This window comes from Thamnophis sirtalis, unplaced genomic scaffold, assembly GCF_051295495.1.
Source record: "Thamnophis sirtalis isolate CommonGarterSnake01/CBP01778 unplaced genomic scaffold, rThaSir2_p1.2 scaffold_2, whole genome shotgun sequence".
NCBI lineage: Eukaryota > Metazoa > Chordata > Lepidosauria > Squamata > Natricidae > Thamnophis > Thamnophis sirtalis.
Window position 1 is genome coordinate 15,139,477 of NW_028261382.1, and position 15,286 is coordinate 15,154,762.

General features: G+C 37.9%; 1 protein-coding gene across 1 annotated transcript; it reads left to right on the forward strand.

Annotated features, from left to right (window-relative positions):
• Nucleotides 1-5,549: 5,549 nt before the first annotated feature.
• On the forward strand, nucleotides 5,550-14,816 carry SNRPA1 (small nuclear ribonucleoprotein polypeptide A'). Its single transcript, XM_014054812.2, has 9 exons — nucleotides 5,550-5,706; nucleotides 8,102-8,249; nucleotides 8,445-8,523; nucleotides 10,067-10,113; nucleotides 11,178-11,280; nucleotides 12,228-12,307; nucleotides 12,731-12,806; nucleotides 13,369-13,462; nucleotides 14,585-14,816. Exons 1-9 carry the CDS (start codon nucleotides 5,625-5,627, stop codon nucleotides 14,641-14,643), a joined length of 768 nt encoding a protein of 255 aa, XP_013910287.1. The 5' UTR covers nucleotides 5,550-5,624; the 3' UTR covers nucleotides 14,644-14,816.
• Nucleotides 14,817-15,286: the final 470 nt, after the last annotated feature.

The following is a 15,286-nucleotide window of genomic DNA, read 5'->3' on the forward strand; positions in this document are numbered from 1 at the left end:
CGGTGGGTGGTTAGAAAATTTTACTACTAACAGAGATACAAAAGTGGGCGGTAGGTATAAAAAGGTTGACTACCCCTGCTGTAGGCTGTCCTGAGTGCAGGCTTGGTTGAACCTTGCTGGGTGATGTAATCTTCCCAGGTGCCAGGTGGTGAGACGGGTAGAAGGCTAATCCTATCAAGCCCTGAGGGCCATGTCTTAATCTCATCACCCTGAAGCTGAAGGGGGGCAGGGAGCTGCAGGAAGTTGTTTTGTCTTTAAAACATGTTTTTCCTTTTCTCATCCAGGGAAACATAATATTCTGCTTTTTAAAATATTTCCTGGAATATTTCATTCTTCTAGGAGAGGTGCTAACTTCCTACATGACCTTTGTAGCATCCCCATAGTGATGTGATCAAAATTCAGCTGCTTGGCATCTGACTCGTATTTATTTTGTTTTTTGTTTTATTTGTTTTATTGAACACTTATAGGCCGCCCTTTTCCCTGAGGGGACTCAGGGCGGCTTACAATAATGAGGGAGGGGAGTGCAAGACAAGACATAAAAAAAATGTGAATAAAAAATAATTAACAATAAAAACACAACATTCACTCAGCATTCGGGCGGGGAGAGATGACCGTGGCAATATCCTGGGGTTTATGCGATCAGCTTTTGCGACTTTCTGATAAGCAAAGTCAATGGGGAATCCAGATTCGCTTAATAACCATGTTACTAATTTAATATCTGCAGTGATTCACTTAACAATAGTGGCCAGAAAGGTCATAAAATGGGGTAAAAACTCACTTTACAAATGTCTCACTTAACAACAGAAATTATGGGCTCAATTGTGGTCGTAGGTCAAGGACTAACTGCATGAGGATTGTCGTTAAATGTATTCATCGTGGCTTGGAGATGGAAATTCAAGGCCAAACTTGATTTAATTTGAGGGGATTTCAAAAGGAGGAAAACAGCAGTGCTGGCAAAAATTGGTAGATGCCAGTGGAATAATCAATCTTTGGAAATGAGCCATGTCCCTCGCTTTCCATGAGTTAATCAAATATCATGTATTATATGCCTCCCGGATATTTGTTAGGCCTCCCCTTTTAAAAGTTCCTATTGTATTGACTTTTCTCATGCATGATTATTTATGAAATATGATATTATGAAAGTAGGAGTATAAATTTGTGTAATAAATAATACATAAATAAACTGGTTGATTGATAGGACTGAGGAAGCTCATTTTTTTAAAAAAAAATCAATTTTGGGTTGAGTATGGCACACAGGGTGGTGTTTTCATAATAATTTATTTCTTGGCAAAAGCTGACTCTTAGTCATCACCAAAATTTGTGTTGTTTTTTAACCAGATTATCTATACATCTGCATCTATTTATCTTATATCCACCCATCTATCATCTCTGGATGTGTAAAACATTTTTCTTGTTATGTATGCAGTTTCTGATGAAGTAGACACTTGGCATAAATTTCTCTGATGTTAGTATGCCACCTCGTGGTCTCCAGTGACAGGGACATAAGATTTAAAACCAGTTGCTGCAGTTCAGAAAGTGCCCAAGGAAGGAGAAAATGTTAATTGTACTGACATATAGCATTTAAACATCACACACACACACACACACACACACACACACACACACACACACAGAGAGAGAGAGAGAGAGAGAGAGAGAGAGAGAGAGAGAGAGAGAGAGAGAGAATATTGCCCTGAGCCAGAAACAGTGGTTGAACTTTCAACATTTGACAAACCTAAAAAAAGAACATTAGAAATGTCAGATCAATCCATTTTCCTCCAGTAGTAAAGCAATACATCTTTAAAATAAAAATCATTAGCATTGCATACATACATACATACATACATACATACATACATACATACATAGAGCACCAGCAATAATGCCTGTTGTATGTCAGCAATATTTATATACAGTAACTGTAATTTTTATCTTTTAAAAAATCATTGGGAGGGGACATATAAACACTGGGAAAGCAAAGACATTATACCGTTACACAAAACACACACCCAAGATTTCCAACGATTGTTTGCATTTTATATTGTAATAACTTTTAGTTATTTCTAGGTACGTTGTGACTCCTTTCACATATATTTTGGGGTTTTTTTAAAAAAAACTTCAAGAAAATGTATTTCTGTTATTTGATGTTCAATACCATACGAACCATTTCAGAAGATGGGATTGCCGGTGTGTGTGTGTGTCATTTTCCGGATGCTTTGGTTGTCCATTCCTATCAGACCTATTTCCTCCCCCCATTTTAATTTTGCTATTTGAAAATGTAAAAGCACAATTGCATGTGTTCCGGTTTCCAACTTCTTCTGCTTGATCTTCAAAGTCATAGGCTACAACTCTAGTCACACAACCTTTGACATACATCCCTATCAATCTTTAACATAGTAATATGTCTTTGTAGTTCATGGTGCGCTGCTCTAAGTATGCACTTCTGGCTTGTTAAAATGTATTATCCTCATTGATGCATGCAGAAGGACTATTTGGAGGACACTTCCTGGCTGATGGACAACCCATAATATATAATTGCTAAGATATGAGCACCACTCTTGGCACTCTATAATGGATGGTCAAAGCTGGGCTGAAGACATCAACATGCCACTCCAAAAGACAGAGAAGACGTGCATAGTAAATTTTACATGCCATAGCTTCTATCAATTTATGTGGGAATAAGTGGGATTTATCAAATATCGGGCTTCTGATTCAGCAACCCAAAATGGAAGTAATTAACCCCAAAGAAAGTCACATAGGGCTCTGATTCCTAGTAAGATTTATTAAGAAAGTTAAAGTAACAGCCTAGGATTTCCAGCAAGGACTCTACTTTCTAACGGGAAACCTACATTTAGGCAAAATAGGGTGGTGTGTAGTTTCAGTTTCCTTTTCCCTAGCTCTTTATAGGAAGGAAGAAGGAACAAAGGAAGGAAGGAAGGAAGGAAGTCTATTGTTCCTTTTTTGCCTGCTAACTGTTAAAATTCTCATTCCTGAAAACCTTTTGCTCACTGGGGATGTAGTTGATAAGTGCCTCATCCTTGCGATTACATCATGGGTTCATACATTTGAAGAGGTAACTGATACCATCTATTCTATCAGTAATCCTTGTAGAAAGCACCTCCCCTCTCCTGTGGAAAGTTATCATCCAGCCCACTCCCAGAAAAATGAAATATCCTAGGAAATATTGAAAAGGCAGAATATTTCTCTGGATATGAAAAGAAAGAAACATGTTTTAAAAGACAGAATAGTTGCCTGTAGCTTCCTGCCAATCCCCACTGTTAATGGGCCGTTAAGAAGGCCAAGCTAGTTCATTTTACATAATAAAGACTTCTTCACTTCAGCTACAGGAGGGATGGGATTAAAGCATGATAATATTGGCCCCAACTGACCACATGGCATCTGAGAACTCAACTAAACCTGGATTCAAAACACAGCCCAGAGAGTTGCCCCTGCGTGGCCCTATGGGAGTCTGACAACCAATTAGAATACATTTCTTACACAGGAACAGAAAACAGAGAGGTGGGACTGAACAGGTTATAAAAAGCCTAGCAAGCCCCTTCCTCTGCCCTTCACTTCTTCTCCACCAACATTGAAGCATATGATCACCTTTTCTGTTCAGGGCTCAAGCCATGTGGTCCTGTCCACCAATAAACCATCTTTCCAAGCAGCCTCCATGTCTCCAGTGTCTTTTTCCCCACTTGGAGCTGAACCCAGAAGGACATTTCTTTCATCACTCCTAGAAAAATGAAATACTTTAGGAAATATTAAAAAGGCAGAATATTTCCCCTAAAGAGAAATAGACACCTTAAGGGAGACAGAAACTCACGGCTTCAGCTCCCTGCCCCCCAGCAGATATTTGGTGCTCATTGGGAAGGACTGGGCCAGCCTATCTACAAAAACAAAGACCTTGGCTCCAGGGTGATGGGATTAAGACATGACCCTCCAGGACAGTATAGGATTATCTAGCAGCAGGGCCTATTGCATTGCAAAATCACCTGCCCAAGGTTCAACCAAACTTGATTCAGACAAACCTGACTCCACATTGGAGTCGGACTACAGCCAACAGAATACATATTCTTGCACTGGAACAGGAAGCTCAAGTTCAAAATACAAGAGAGGGTATAAATACCTCTCACTCTCCACTCCATGTGGTCAGCTGCCCAGGACCTCAAACCCAGGTGCTCCTGTCCATCAATAAACCACCTTTCCAATCAGCCTCCATGTTTCCAGTGTCTTTTTCCCCACTTGGAACTGAACCCAGATGGATATTTCTTCCAATACTGCGATGGAGAAGTTGAGCTGGGAGGCTGTTTGGTCTGGCATTTGGCGGGAAGGATGCAGCCACCCACAATGATTGTATGAGATAAGCAGCCATATAAGTACTGTAAATAAATATACATCTTATCGTGCTGAGAATCAGCTCTCACATCCAGCTTTAACATGTTGGATGAACCTGCATTCCATTAAATCTGTGTTTCTTAGATGTTTTGCTGTTGCGATCCCTTCTTACTTTTGAAAATGATGGAGTACTCTAAAAGAGCTTTTGTTAGCATAATTTACATTTATCGATATTTAAAGGTAAAGGTTCCCCTCGCACATATGTGCTAATCGTTCCTGACTCTAGGGGGCGGTGCTCATCTCCATTTCAAAGCCGAAGAGCCAGTGCTGTCCAAAGACATCTCTGTGGTCTTGTGGCCGGCATGATTAAATGCTGAAGGCGCATGGAACGCTGTTACCTTCTCACCAAAGGTGGACCCTATTTTTCTACTTGCATTTTTACATGCTTTCGAACTGCTAGGTTGGCAGAAGCTGGGAAAAGTAATGGGAGCTCGCTCAGTTATGCGAAGCTAGGGATTCGAACCTCTGAACTGCCTACTTATCTGACCAACAAGCTCAGCGTCTTAGTCCTGAGCCACCTTTTATCAATATTTACCATGTTAAAAATTAAAATTGATGCATTTGTAGAATATTTATTTATTGAATCATGTAAAAATCATGTTAATACCAGAAACATATTTTTTATGAGGAACACTTTTTCTTTTGCAAATGAAAAATAATGAGATGTGTGATGTTGATTTTGCAAGTATCTTGATTGGGAGCTAACAATCGGTGACTAATTAAATGTTTTAAGTAAATACATTTTTCAATATTTGGCAAATCATTTTAATGTTGCAGACCTCCTAGAGGGTCTTGGAGGGGTCATTGTTGAAACCCTAATTAAATCCTCATTGGTCTCATTACGGCATCTTCTGTGAGCAGAGCAATGGTGCTTTGCCACTTATGGATGTCTATTATATTTATATGTTATATTTGTATTTATATTAACGTTTATATTTATTTAACATTTATTGGGAGGGGGGGGTCAGAGCATTGTAACTCAAAGGCAACTCCAAGCCCCTCCTCTTGAAAGGAGAAGGACCTTCCACTCCGACAGCGTCGCGCGTTACCATGGCTACGGAGCAATTCCTACGCAAAAACCTTTGGCGCTCGATTGCTCGGCTTTGGCCGCTCGGCAGCTCAGCTCTGCGGACTGCGTCAAATGCGGCCGTGACGCATGCGCACTCCAGTCAAGCCATTTTTGGCGGTGGTGCGTTCTCTGCGGAGGCCGCCGAAGAGAGGCAAAGATGGTGAAGCTGACGGCGGAGCTCATCGAGCAGGCGGCTCAGTACACCAGCGCCGTGCGAGACCGGGAGCTCGACCTCCGTGGTGAGAAGTCGCCTTGGGGCGTGGGGGGGATGTTTGTCTCCCCGGGCCAAGCTTAATTCTGTCCGACGTAGTAGGCCCCTTGCTCCTAAGCGCCCTGGGCAAAGCGTTTTCCGAACGGGATGGTGGCCCGCGAGGAACTCATTTGACTAAAAGGCGTTTATGGAATGTTACGGAACGGGAGGCTCTATGATTGTACTCTATGCTCGTTTTAAGGTTCCCCCCTGGGATAAACCCAGGACTGGTGTCGGGAACGGCTCCACTTCCGGTCCTCTGCCCCTGGGGACCATCTTGATACCCAAACCTATTTCTCAGCGTCTGTTCCATTTTGGTGTGAACTGCAAGGATCTGGCATGGCTACTTCGGCAGCAGCAGCAGCAGCACCCTTGATTCTGATGCACGAACAGGCAAAAGAGCAGGATTGGGTCTTCAGAATTGGGTCCCAAAGGATTGGATTCTTGGAACAGGGGGGGAAGAGAATTTAGATATAGAATTTAGATAGCGATAAATATAGAATTTAGAGAGATAGAATTTAGATACGTATAGAATTAGATAGATACATAATTTTGATGATATAGATATAGAATTTGGATAGCGATAAATATAGAATTTAGATAGAGATATAGAATTTAGATAGATATAGAATATAGATAGGTAGATATAAAATTTAGATAGCGATAGATATAGAATTTAGAGATATAGAATTTAGATACGTATAGAATTAGATAGATATAGAATTTTGATAGAATTTTGATGATATAGATATAGAATTTAGATAGCGATAAATATAGAATGTAGATAGAGATATAGAATTTAGATAGATATAAAATTTAGATAGTGATAGATATAGAATTTAGATACATATAGAATTAGATAGATATAGAATTTAGATAGCAATAAATATAGAATTTAGATAGAGATATAGAATTTAGATATATATAGATATAGATATAAAATTTAGATAGTGATATAGAATTTAGAGATATAGAATTTAGATACATATCGAATTAGATAGATATAGAATTTAGATAAGATATAGAATTTAGATAGAGATAAATATAGAATTTAGATAGAGATAAATATAGAATTTAGATAGAGATAGAATTTAGATAGATATAAAATTTAGATAGTGATAGATATAGAAGTTAGATACATATAGAATTAGATAGATATAGAATTTAGATAGCAATAAATATAGAATTTAGATAGAGATATAGAATTTTGATAGATATAGAAGATAGATAGATAGATAGATAGATAGAGATATAAAATTTAGATAGCGATAGATATAGAATTTAGAAATATAGAATTTAGATACATATAGAATTAGATAGATATAGAATTTAGATAAGATATAGAATTTAGATAGAGATAAATATAGAATTTAGATAGAGATAGAATTTAGATAGATATAAAATTTAGATAGCGATAGATATAGAATTTAGAGATATAGAATTTAGATACATATAGAATTAGATAGGTATAGAATTTAGATAAGATATAGAATTTAGAGATAAATATAGAATTTAGATAGAGATAGAATTTAGATAGATATAAAATTTAGATACTGATAGATATAGAAGTTAGATACATAAAGAATTAGATAGAGATAGAATTTAGATAGCAATAGATATAGAATTTAGATACATATAGAATTTAGATACAGACAGACAGATAGATAATTTAGATAGATAGGTATACATTCATTCGTTTATAGAATTTATATAGCTCCCCCATGACTCCAGGTAGCTTACAAAAAAAAAATACTAAGGACTGTTATCTAGTTTGGGTAATGACACATCTGCAAGAAAACAACCAACCAATCTCAGGGAGAACGAAGGATCTCACAATTTCTGTTCTATCTTTTGTCTTGACTCCTTACCTTGCCTTAAGTGGAAAAAAAATGTGCTCTCTCTGTTTGGCCTTGACCATTATGGGTAATAAGCTCTGGATCATGTTCTTAGTGAGCCAGTTTTTCTGTGCTTTTTCTTCAGCAGTTCTATAAAAAAACAATTTTGTTTATTGCTGCTGATTGATACACTTTGCAACAATCTAAGTTAATCGAAGCCTAGGAGCTTGCAAGTAAGGGAAAAAAACCAGATCTTTTGTATTTGTTAAAGATGTTTGGTTTTCTTTTGTTACAAATATTGACAGTGGTGTTTTTCAATAGGTAGGCCTGTAAAGTTATAGAACACTGTTTCAAATGTTTCCTTTTATCAGAGCTTGCTGCCATTCACTCTGGCAGACTCCCCCCTTCTCTTCTGAATGTACTCCATTTGGCCAGGCCTTGTCAGATTTGTTATAAGAAGTGCAGCAATAATAATTTGCTGTTAAATGTTATCAGATGAATATTCAGAAAATGTATTTTTATATTTTTATACTGTTCTGTTTTTATCAGGTTACAAGATTCCTGTAATAGAGAATTTGGGTGCCACATTGGACCAGTTTGATACTATTGATTTCTCCGACAATGAGATTCGGAAATTGGACGGTTTTCCACTGCTGAGGAGATTGAAAACGTTGCTGATGAATAACAACAGATTAAGGTGAGTGTGTTTTCAGCCACAATTTTGAGGCCTGGAGTTTATCTTCTTTAGATTAAATATAAATTCTAGATTGATCTTTATTTCTATTGCATGCCTTAATGCAAATATAAAAGCAAATGATGCTTGGTAAAGAAATTATCTTCTACCAGATTTAATTTATTTGTTTTTCTCTTTACCCTCTTCTTTTTTTTTTAGCCGAATAGGTGAAGGACTTGAACAGTCTTTGCCAAATCTCACTGAACTCATACTTATCAACAATAACATCTTGGAATTGGTAAGTCAAATAAAGGAAATAAGTATCTCTTTGTGAGTACTAGGGTGACCTAGAGTTTGAGATTTATGTTCAGTTTTCTTCTCGGTACTTAAATATCCTTAAAAATTGTGGACACTTTAGTTGGGCATGCATAAAACTGTGAGTATTTGTACGGTAGTTTCTAGGTGAATATCTGCATTATATTAAGCCAAGCCATAAACTATAGATTGCAAGAATATTGGCTGGATTTATAAACAGCTTTAAGCCAAATACAACTTTTTTTTAACACTATCTAAGCTGAATTATAGGGACACGGTGGCTCAGTCGCTAAGACACTGAACTTGTCAATCAGAAAGGTTGTTCAGCTGTTTGAATCCCTAGTGTCATGTAACGGAGTAAGCTCCTGTTATTTGCCCCATATTTTGCCAACCTAGCAGTTCGAAAGCATGTAAAAATGCAAGTAGAAAAATAGGGACCACTTTGGTGGGAAGATAACAGCGCTCTGTGTGCCTTTGGCGTTTAGTCATGCTGGCCACATGACCACGGAGACAACTTCGGACAGCGTTGGCTCTTCGGCTTTAAAACGGAGATAAGCACTGCCCCTAGAGTTGGGAACAACTAGCACATATGTCCGAGGGGAACCCTTACCTTTAAGCTGAATTTCATGGCTAAATGTTCTAATGGTTTTCTTTCACTCTCTTTTCTCATCAAAATGGGAGCTGCTTTTTACATATGACTTTTTCTAATAAAGGGAGAAAGAGGATGTTTTTATTTTTCATTTTTCTTAGTTTTAGTATTACATCCTTGGTTGAAATAGTCTTAAATATGTGTCATTAATATAAACAGCAGAAGACAGAAATTTTCAGGGAAGCAGGATTGAGGAAAGCAATTTCAGTTCTCACTGAAATTTGAAGTTTACAGTATTCCCCTCTTGGGAAAACTGAAAGACAGGTCTTATTCTCTAAATGTAGTTTGACAAAAACACAGGTAAACAGCGCCATTTCGTGCTTCTCTAATTTCAATCCATGTGTTCTTCCTTGTGAATGGCTTATTCCAATCTGCAGAACATTATTGACCTTACAATGCATAAACCTGGTAAGCTTTTCCTCATGTAATCTCCAAAAGGTCATTGGTTTCTTCCTTCTGGAAGAAAAAGTGAATGCCTTTCTCTAGTTCAGAAAGAATGCTATGCATCAAACAGGCCAGATGTTTGCAACCTAGGCATTTTAAACTGGACAGTTCAGAAAGCGTAACAAACATGAAGCAAAGTTTATAAAGTTTATAAACTTTGCTTCATGTTGTTTATAAACTTTATAAAGTTTTCTGTACTGTAGAGTTTAAAATACCAATGCTACAAACATTTGGCCTGCTTGATGCACAGTATTCTTTCTGAACTAGTGTGTGAATTAACATTATGAATACTAGTCCTGAACTTTCTTAACTAAATTGCATACATAACATATGCTTGCTCTACTAAATCTTGCATTCCTTGATGGAAACAAGGCACAATGTACACAAGGTAGTTTAAAATTAACCAAATGTCTTATGTTTTTACCTTTCTTAGGGTGATCTTGATCCTTTGGCAACTATCAAATCCCTAACTTATCTGAGGTACAAAATCTTTCTTTTTAAGCAACAGTTTCTGATTTGTTGAAAAAAATGAGGACGCTGTCACTTAAAAGCAAATTTATATATTCACTTACCAGATTTATATTCCACTTTATTTTGTACAACTAGTACAAACTAGTATTCATAACACCTCATATTTTCTTTGTAACCACTTCTTCTGTGTGAAGAAGATTGGACTAAGACAGGGATGTCAAACTCACATTGTCACATGACATATCATGACATTGCTGAACCCGGCGTGGCCAGCGTGTGACACAACTGGCCTGTGGGCCACAAGTTTCACAGCCCTCTGCTAAGAGAAAAGGACTGATCCACTGCCACCTAGCTGGCTTTTATGCTAGAAAAAGCCAGCTGGTTTTTTATGTAATTGCAGTGTCAACAAAACATAAGGATTCTTCTTTGATATAATAACAGGTTCTTTTTCGCATGTAAATTTAGAACAACCTAAAGTTGTTTTTTAAAAAAAAAAATCTGCAATCACTCATTAACTGATTGGTGTTGCAAACTTTTTATCTTACCAAAAGAAGTGTTATTCCTTTTCTTTTGGTAATTAGTTTATTGTAATAATTCAATTGTGCATTCCTCTGATCTCTGGTTTCACATTTTATCTTCTAGTGTGTTTCTCTTAATGGTGTCTGTTTAAATGGTCTAAACCAGGGGTGGGCAGCCTGCGGCTCTGGAGCCGCATGTGGCTCTTTCATCTCTCAGTCACCAGTCGCTCTACAATTTTGAGAGGAGCTTCTGGTTTGGGGGGGGGCAGGGGGAAAGCATGGCGCGCCAGGAGGAGAGACTATGGGAAGAGGTGGGTTATCCAGTCAGCACCACAATTGATAGGGTTTTCGGTTAGCACATGTAGAGGAAAAAGGATGCCGCACTAGGAGGAGACTATGGTGGGAGAACTGGACTATCAGTCAGCTCCAGAATTGAACAGGGGGCTTCCAGTTAGGACCTTTGTGGCTCTTTGAGTGTTTCAGGTTGCTGACCCCTGGTCTAAACACATTTTTCTGTTTGGAATTATATGAATGTCTTCCCTTTTCCCTTTTTAGCGTTTTGAGGAATCCTGTAACAAATAAAAAGCATTATAGGCTATATATCATCCACAAGGTTCCACAGGTCAGAGTGCTGGATTTCCAAAAAGTGAAATTAAAAGTAAGTCCTCTGACACTTTTGAAGTACTATTTCCTAACAATTATATTCAATTACATAATTTTGAGGCTTTCTCTTTAACTTAATTTTCCGGGTTAGCATTTTGATTATGGCTCGATTTTTTGCAACTGTAATTTGAAATTCAGTCTTGAGGTATGATTATGTTATGGAAACATACTGTAAATGCAGTAATAAGGCCGGGAGTTTTAAAATGTATACTTGGGTTCTGAATTTAAAAAATTAAGATAAAACTAGGAGTTTTGGTATTGCGTGTGTCCAGTATATGACAGACTGAATGAAAATTCAGAGTTCATTTAAAAAATGTTTCCTGTACTTTTAAATTACCCACATTTGGAATAATTCATACATACTTGGTTATTCCTCCTTAGATGGTTGGAGAAATAAAGTCACAAAGCAGCATCTAATAAGCTAAATGTAATTTCCTGTATGACACAGAAGTTCATATGTCACCTCTGACAGAAGCAGATCCCTTTTAAAAATAGAAATCTCCAACAAAGTGTGCAACTTTGGGGAAAGAATTCGAAACTGAAATCAGTAATGTCAACGTGTGTGCACACATATATATGTGTATATACCGTGTTTCCCTGAAAATATTTTCTTTGGACCCCCCCTCCCTGGAAATAAGTGCTTGGCCTTATATTCGGGGAGGTCTTATTATTTTTGAGGTACAGGAGGCGGTGAGCGTGGTCACCTCATGGCTGCTGCTGTGTTGCAATATTTTCAGTGAGGGCTTATTTTGGGGGGAGGGTTTATTTTAGCGCATGAGCTCAAAAATCCGATTGGGCTTATTATCCGGGGAGGTCTTATTTTGGGGAAAACAGGGTATTAGTTATTAGCTTACCCTGCAAATTTCTTTGGGGGAAAACCATGCACAGTAGGCTTGTTTCTGTTGATGTTGCATTAACTTTGTGTGTGTGGTGTTGCTGTAGGAGCGTCAGGAGGCAGAGAAAATGTTCAAGGGCAAGCAGGGTGCTCAGCTTGCAAAGGATATTGCCAGGAGAGCCAAAACGTAAGATACAGATAACCACTTTAAAACTCTTCAGAAACACCACAGGCAAATGGAAAAAAATAAAAAAAAATAAAAAAATAAGAAACAGTAGCTGTCATATACTTTGGAAGAAACAATATTATTTATTTATTTATTTATTTATTTTGGTCACCAACCTGGTGGTTCAAAATTCAAGTTGGCAGCTGAACCTTCACACAGCATTTACAATTTTGCTTGGGACAGTGTTAAAATGGGTGGGGTTAGGGAATGCTTTCCTGCTGGTGTTTCTGAAAGAGCTATTCTTTGATTATATCAGTTTGTTAACAAAGATAAGATACTACACTTGATTGAAATCTGGGCTTCCCGGAGCTTCTCTTGGGAAGTTCGAGAAGCAGGTGAAAAAGACCTTTTCAAATTGCACCCTACATTTCTTTTGTTTTCCAGTTTTAACCCAGGTGCTGGTTTGCCTACTGATAAAAAGAAGGCTGGACCCTCCCCAGGAGATGTGGAGGCTATAAAGGTAATTTTTTTCAGACCCCCATAAAAGGAGAAGCTCAATCAAGAAACTCACTGGTCAAATCTAGCCAAATATTTGATAATGGAAGTACATCGTCATCATCATTTAACGACCCCATAATCCCTTGCGGGGTGGAGAATGGAGCTAGCAGAGTGTTTACTGGCCGGATGCCCTTCTTGTTGCCAATGCGGAGTTTTGTTCAGCAGACATATTCTCATTGTGCCCAGAGAGAGAAATATCTGCCTCTACCTAGGATCGAGCTCACAGCCTCCTGATTGTGAGGCGAAAACTCCACCTCTAGGCCACCGCACCACTCCTTGATACGGAAGTACATGCTGCTGTTAATTCCCAGAACTCTGTTTGATTGCAGTTGTGTAAGCTTGCTTTTGCTACTGCCATGGATTGTATGGCTTTCTCTTTGTTTTGCAATTGACAAATACAGATTACTTGAAAAATTCACAGCTATGTTGTTACTGGAAATATTATCCTTTGAGCAAATCATTTGACTATTCCTTAGGCTTTAACTTTTAATTTACACAAGTGACTTTGGATGTTTCTTTTCCAGAATGCCATCGCAAATGCCTCGACTCTAGCCGAAGTGGAGAGGCTGAAAGGCTTGCTGCAGGCTGGTCAAATACCTGGCAGGGACCGTAAAACTGGTAAGAAATATTCAGCCTTCTAATGTTTGGAAAGCATAGCTGACAAGTTTCCTTTGAAAGAACAGATGAGGTTTTTTACTGTTTCTGGAGTAGGGGTGTCAAACTCGCAACCCGAGGGCTAGATGCTGGCCACCCCCACCCCCAGTTTAGCAAAGAGGAAAATGAGTCATTGTGAGTTTGACACCCCTGTTCTAGAGCAATTTAAGGTAATTGTGTAGATAGAATGGAACATTTCAAGGCCGAGGTATTTAAATTGCCATCTTGTTGAGAATATATTGTTTGAAATACAAAGACAATACAGAATCTATATATATATAAAAGCATAATATCACTCATGCATCATCATGAAATCTCCAGAACTGTAAAGCCTACAAACTTGAAATTTGGCACGTATGTTCCTCTTGGCTTCTAGGTGCCTACCTAAAAAAGGATTTTTCTAAATGATCATCAGATTATTAGTATTTCTTATAGTAGTATTAACACTGATCTTAAGGAGTTAGACGTTCCACTCCCCCTCCCCAACTAAAAAGAACTCTGTTCCAACTGCCACTTGGGAGTGGGCATTGCCAGCACATGGCCTGCGGGCTGGGAGTTTAGACATTCTACTCCCCCTCCCCCTCCCCACCTGAAAAACAGTTTGATGCTAAGGAGTTAGACTGAGGGAAAGATGGAGATAAGATAGAAGAGGCCTCTGGGGCAAGCCTGAGGGAGAGAAAGGGATAGGAGAGGATCAATGGGGCCAACCTGAGGGAGAGAAGGGGATAAGGTAGGAGAGGCCTCTGTGGGGCAAGCCTGGGGGAAATAAGGGGAGAGGAGGAGCCGATCATAACTATTCATTTGTTTTAAAGCTGTGTTGATTTAACAAGCCCGATCACATAGTTTCGAAGTGGAGCATAGGTATTCAGCTAGTTTTATATATATATGGCTACAGAATGTGGTAATATATCCTTAATTGTCATTGGAGAGAAAAAAAGCCAGTATTTGTAAGAAAGTTGATAAATTAGAATGAACTTAAATCTTTCCAAATTAAAAAAAAAAACTTAATCAGTACAACTGTTCCTTTGGTAAGAATTGGATCTGTTTGACAGAAATAAATTGTATGTGTATTTTTCCGTTAATTAGGTCCTTCAGATGAGGCTGTGGAAGAGATGGAGGAAGATACAGTTGCCAATGGATCTTAATTATTATTTTTTACACCTTGGATAATCTACAATGTACTATTGTTTGGTTTTTTTCTTTCTGGATTATGTTTTTTGTTGTGTTAAGAAGCAACTATGAAAATACTCCAATTGTAGTTTGTAAATTTTATACTGTACATTTGCAGTTAAATAAAACTGCAATTTTTTGAACTGGATCACACCATGATGTGAACTTTTTACCATGTTTAAACTATGTTCAACTAGAGTAATACCCTAATAAACTAGCAGTACTAGATCTGTTGGGGTCTCCCAACTATATCTGCTCTTAGGTTCAGTTTGGCAATTTGTTTAATCAGATTTATAGTCTTGCATTCAAATAAGGTTTCATTTAGTGCAGATTCAAAGTAGCAAAAAAGCAAAATGAAAAATGAACTGAGCAAAAGAAAAGCAGATTAGTTCCTGCGCAAAGCAAATTTAGTATATATCTGGTGAAAATTACGTTAGTTGGCAGGGTTAAGACACCAAGAATAAAATAAGTGGATTGTGACACCCAAGTTGCTGGAGTTGTAATGCCATGGAGATGCAGATTAAAAGGAATCGTGATTGATTCTTGAATCAACCATAGTTGATTCTCCATTCTCTATCAAATGGTGAAATAGACCTGTTTTACTTTTTTCTGATTTTT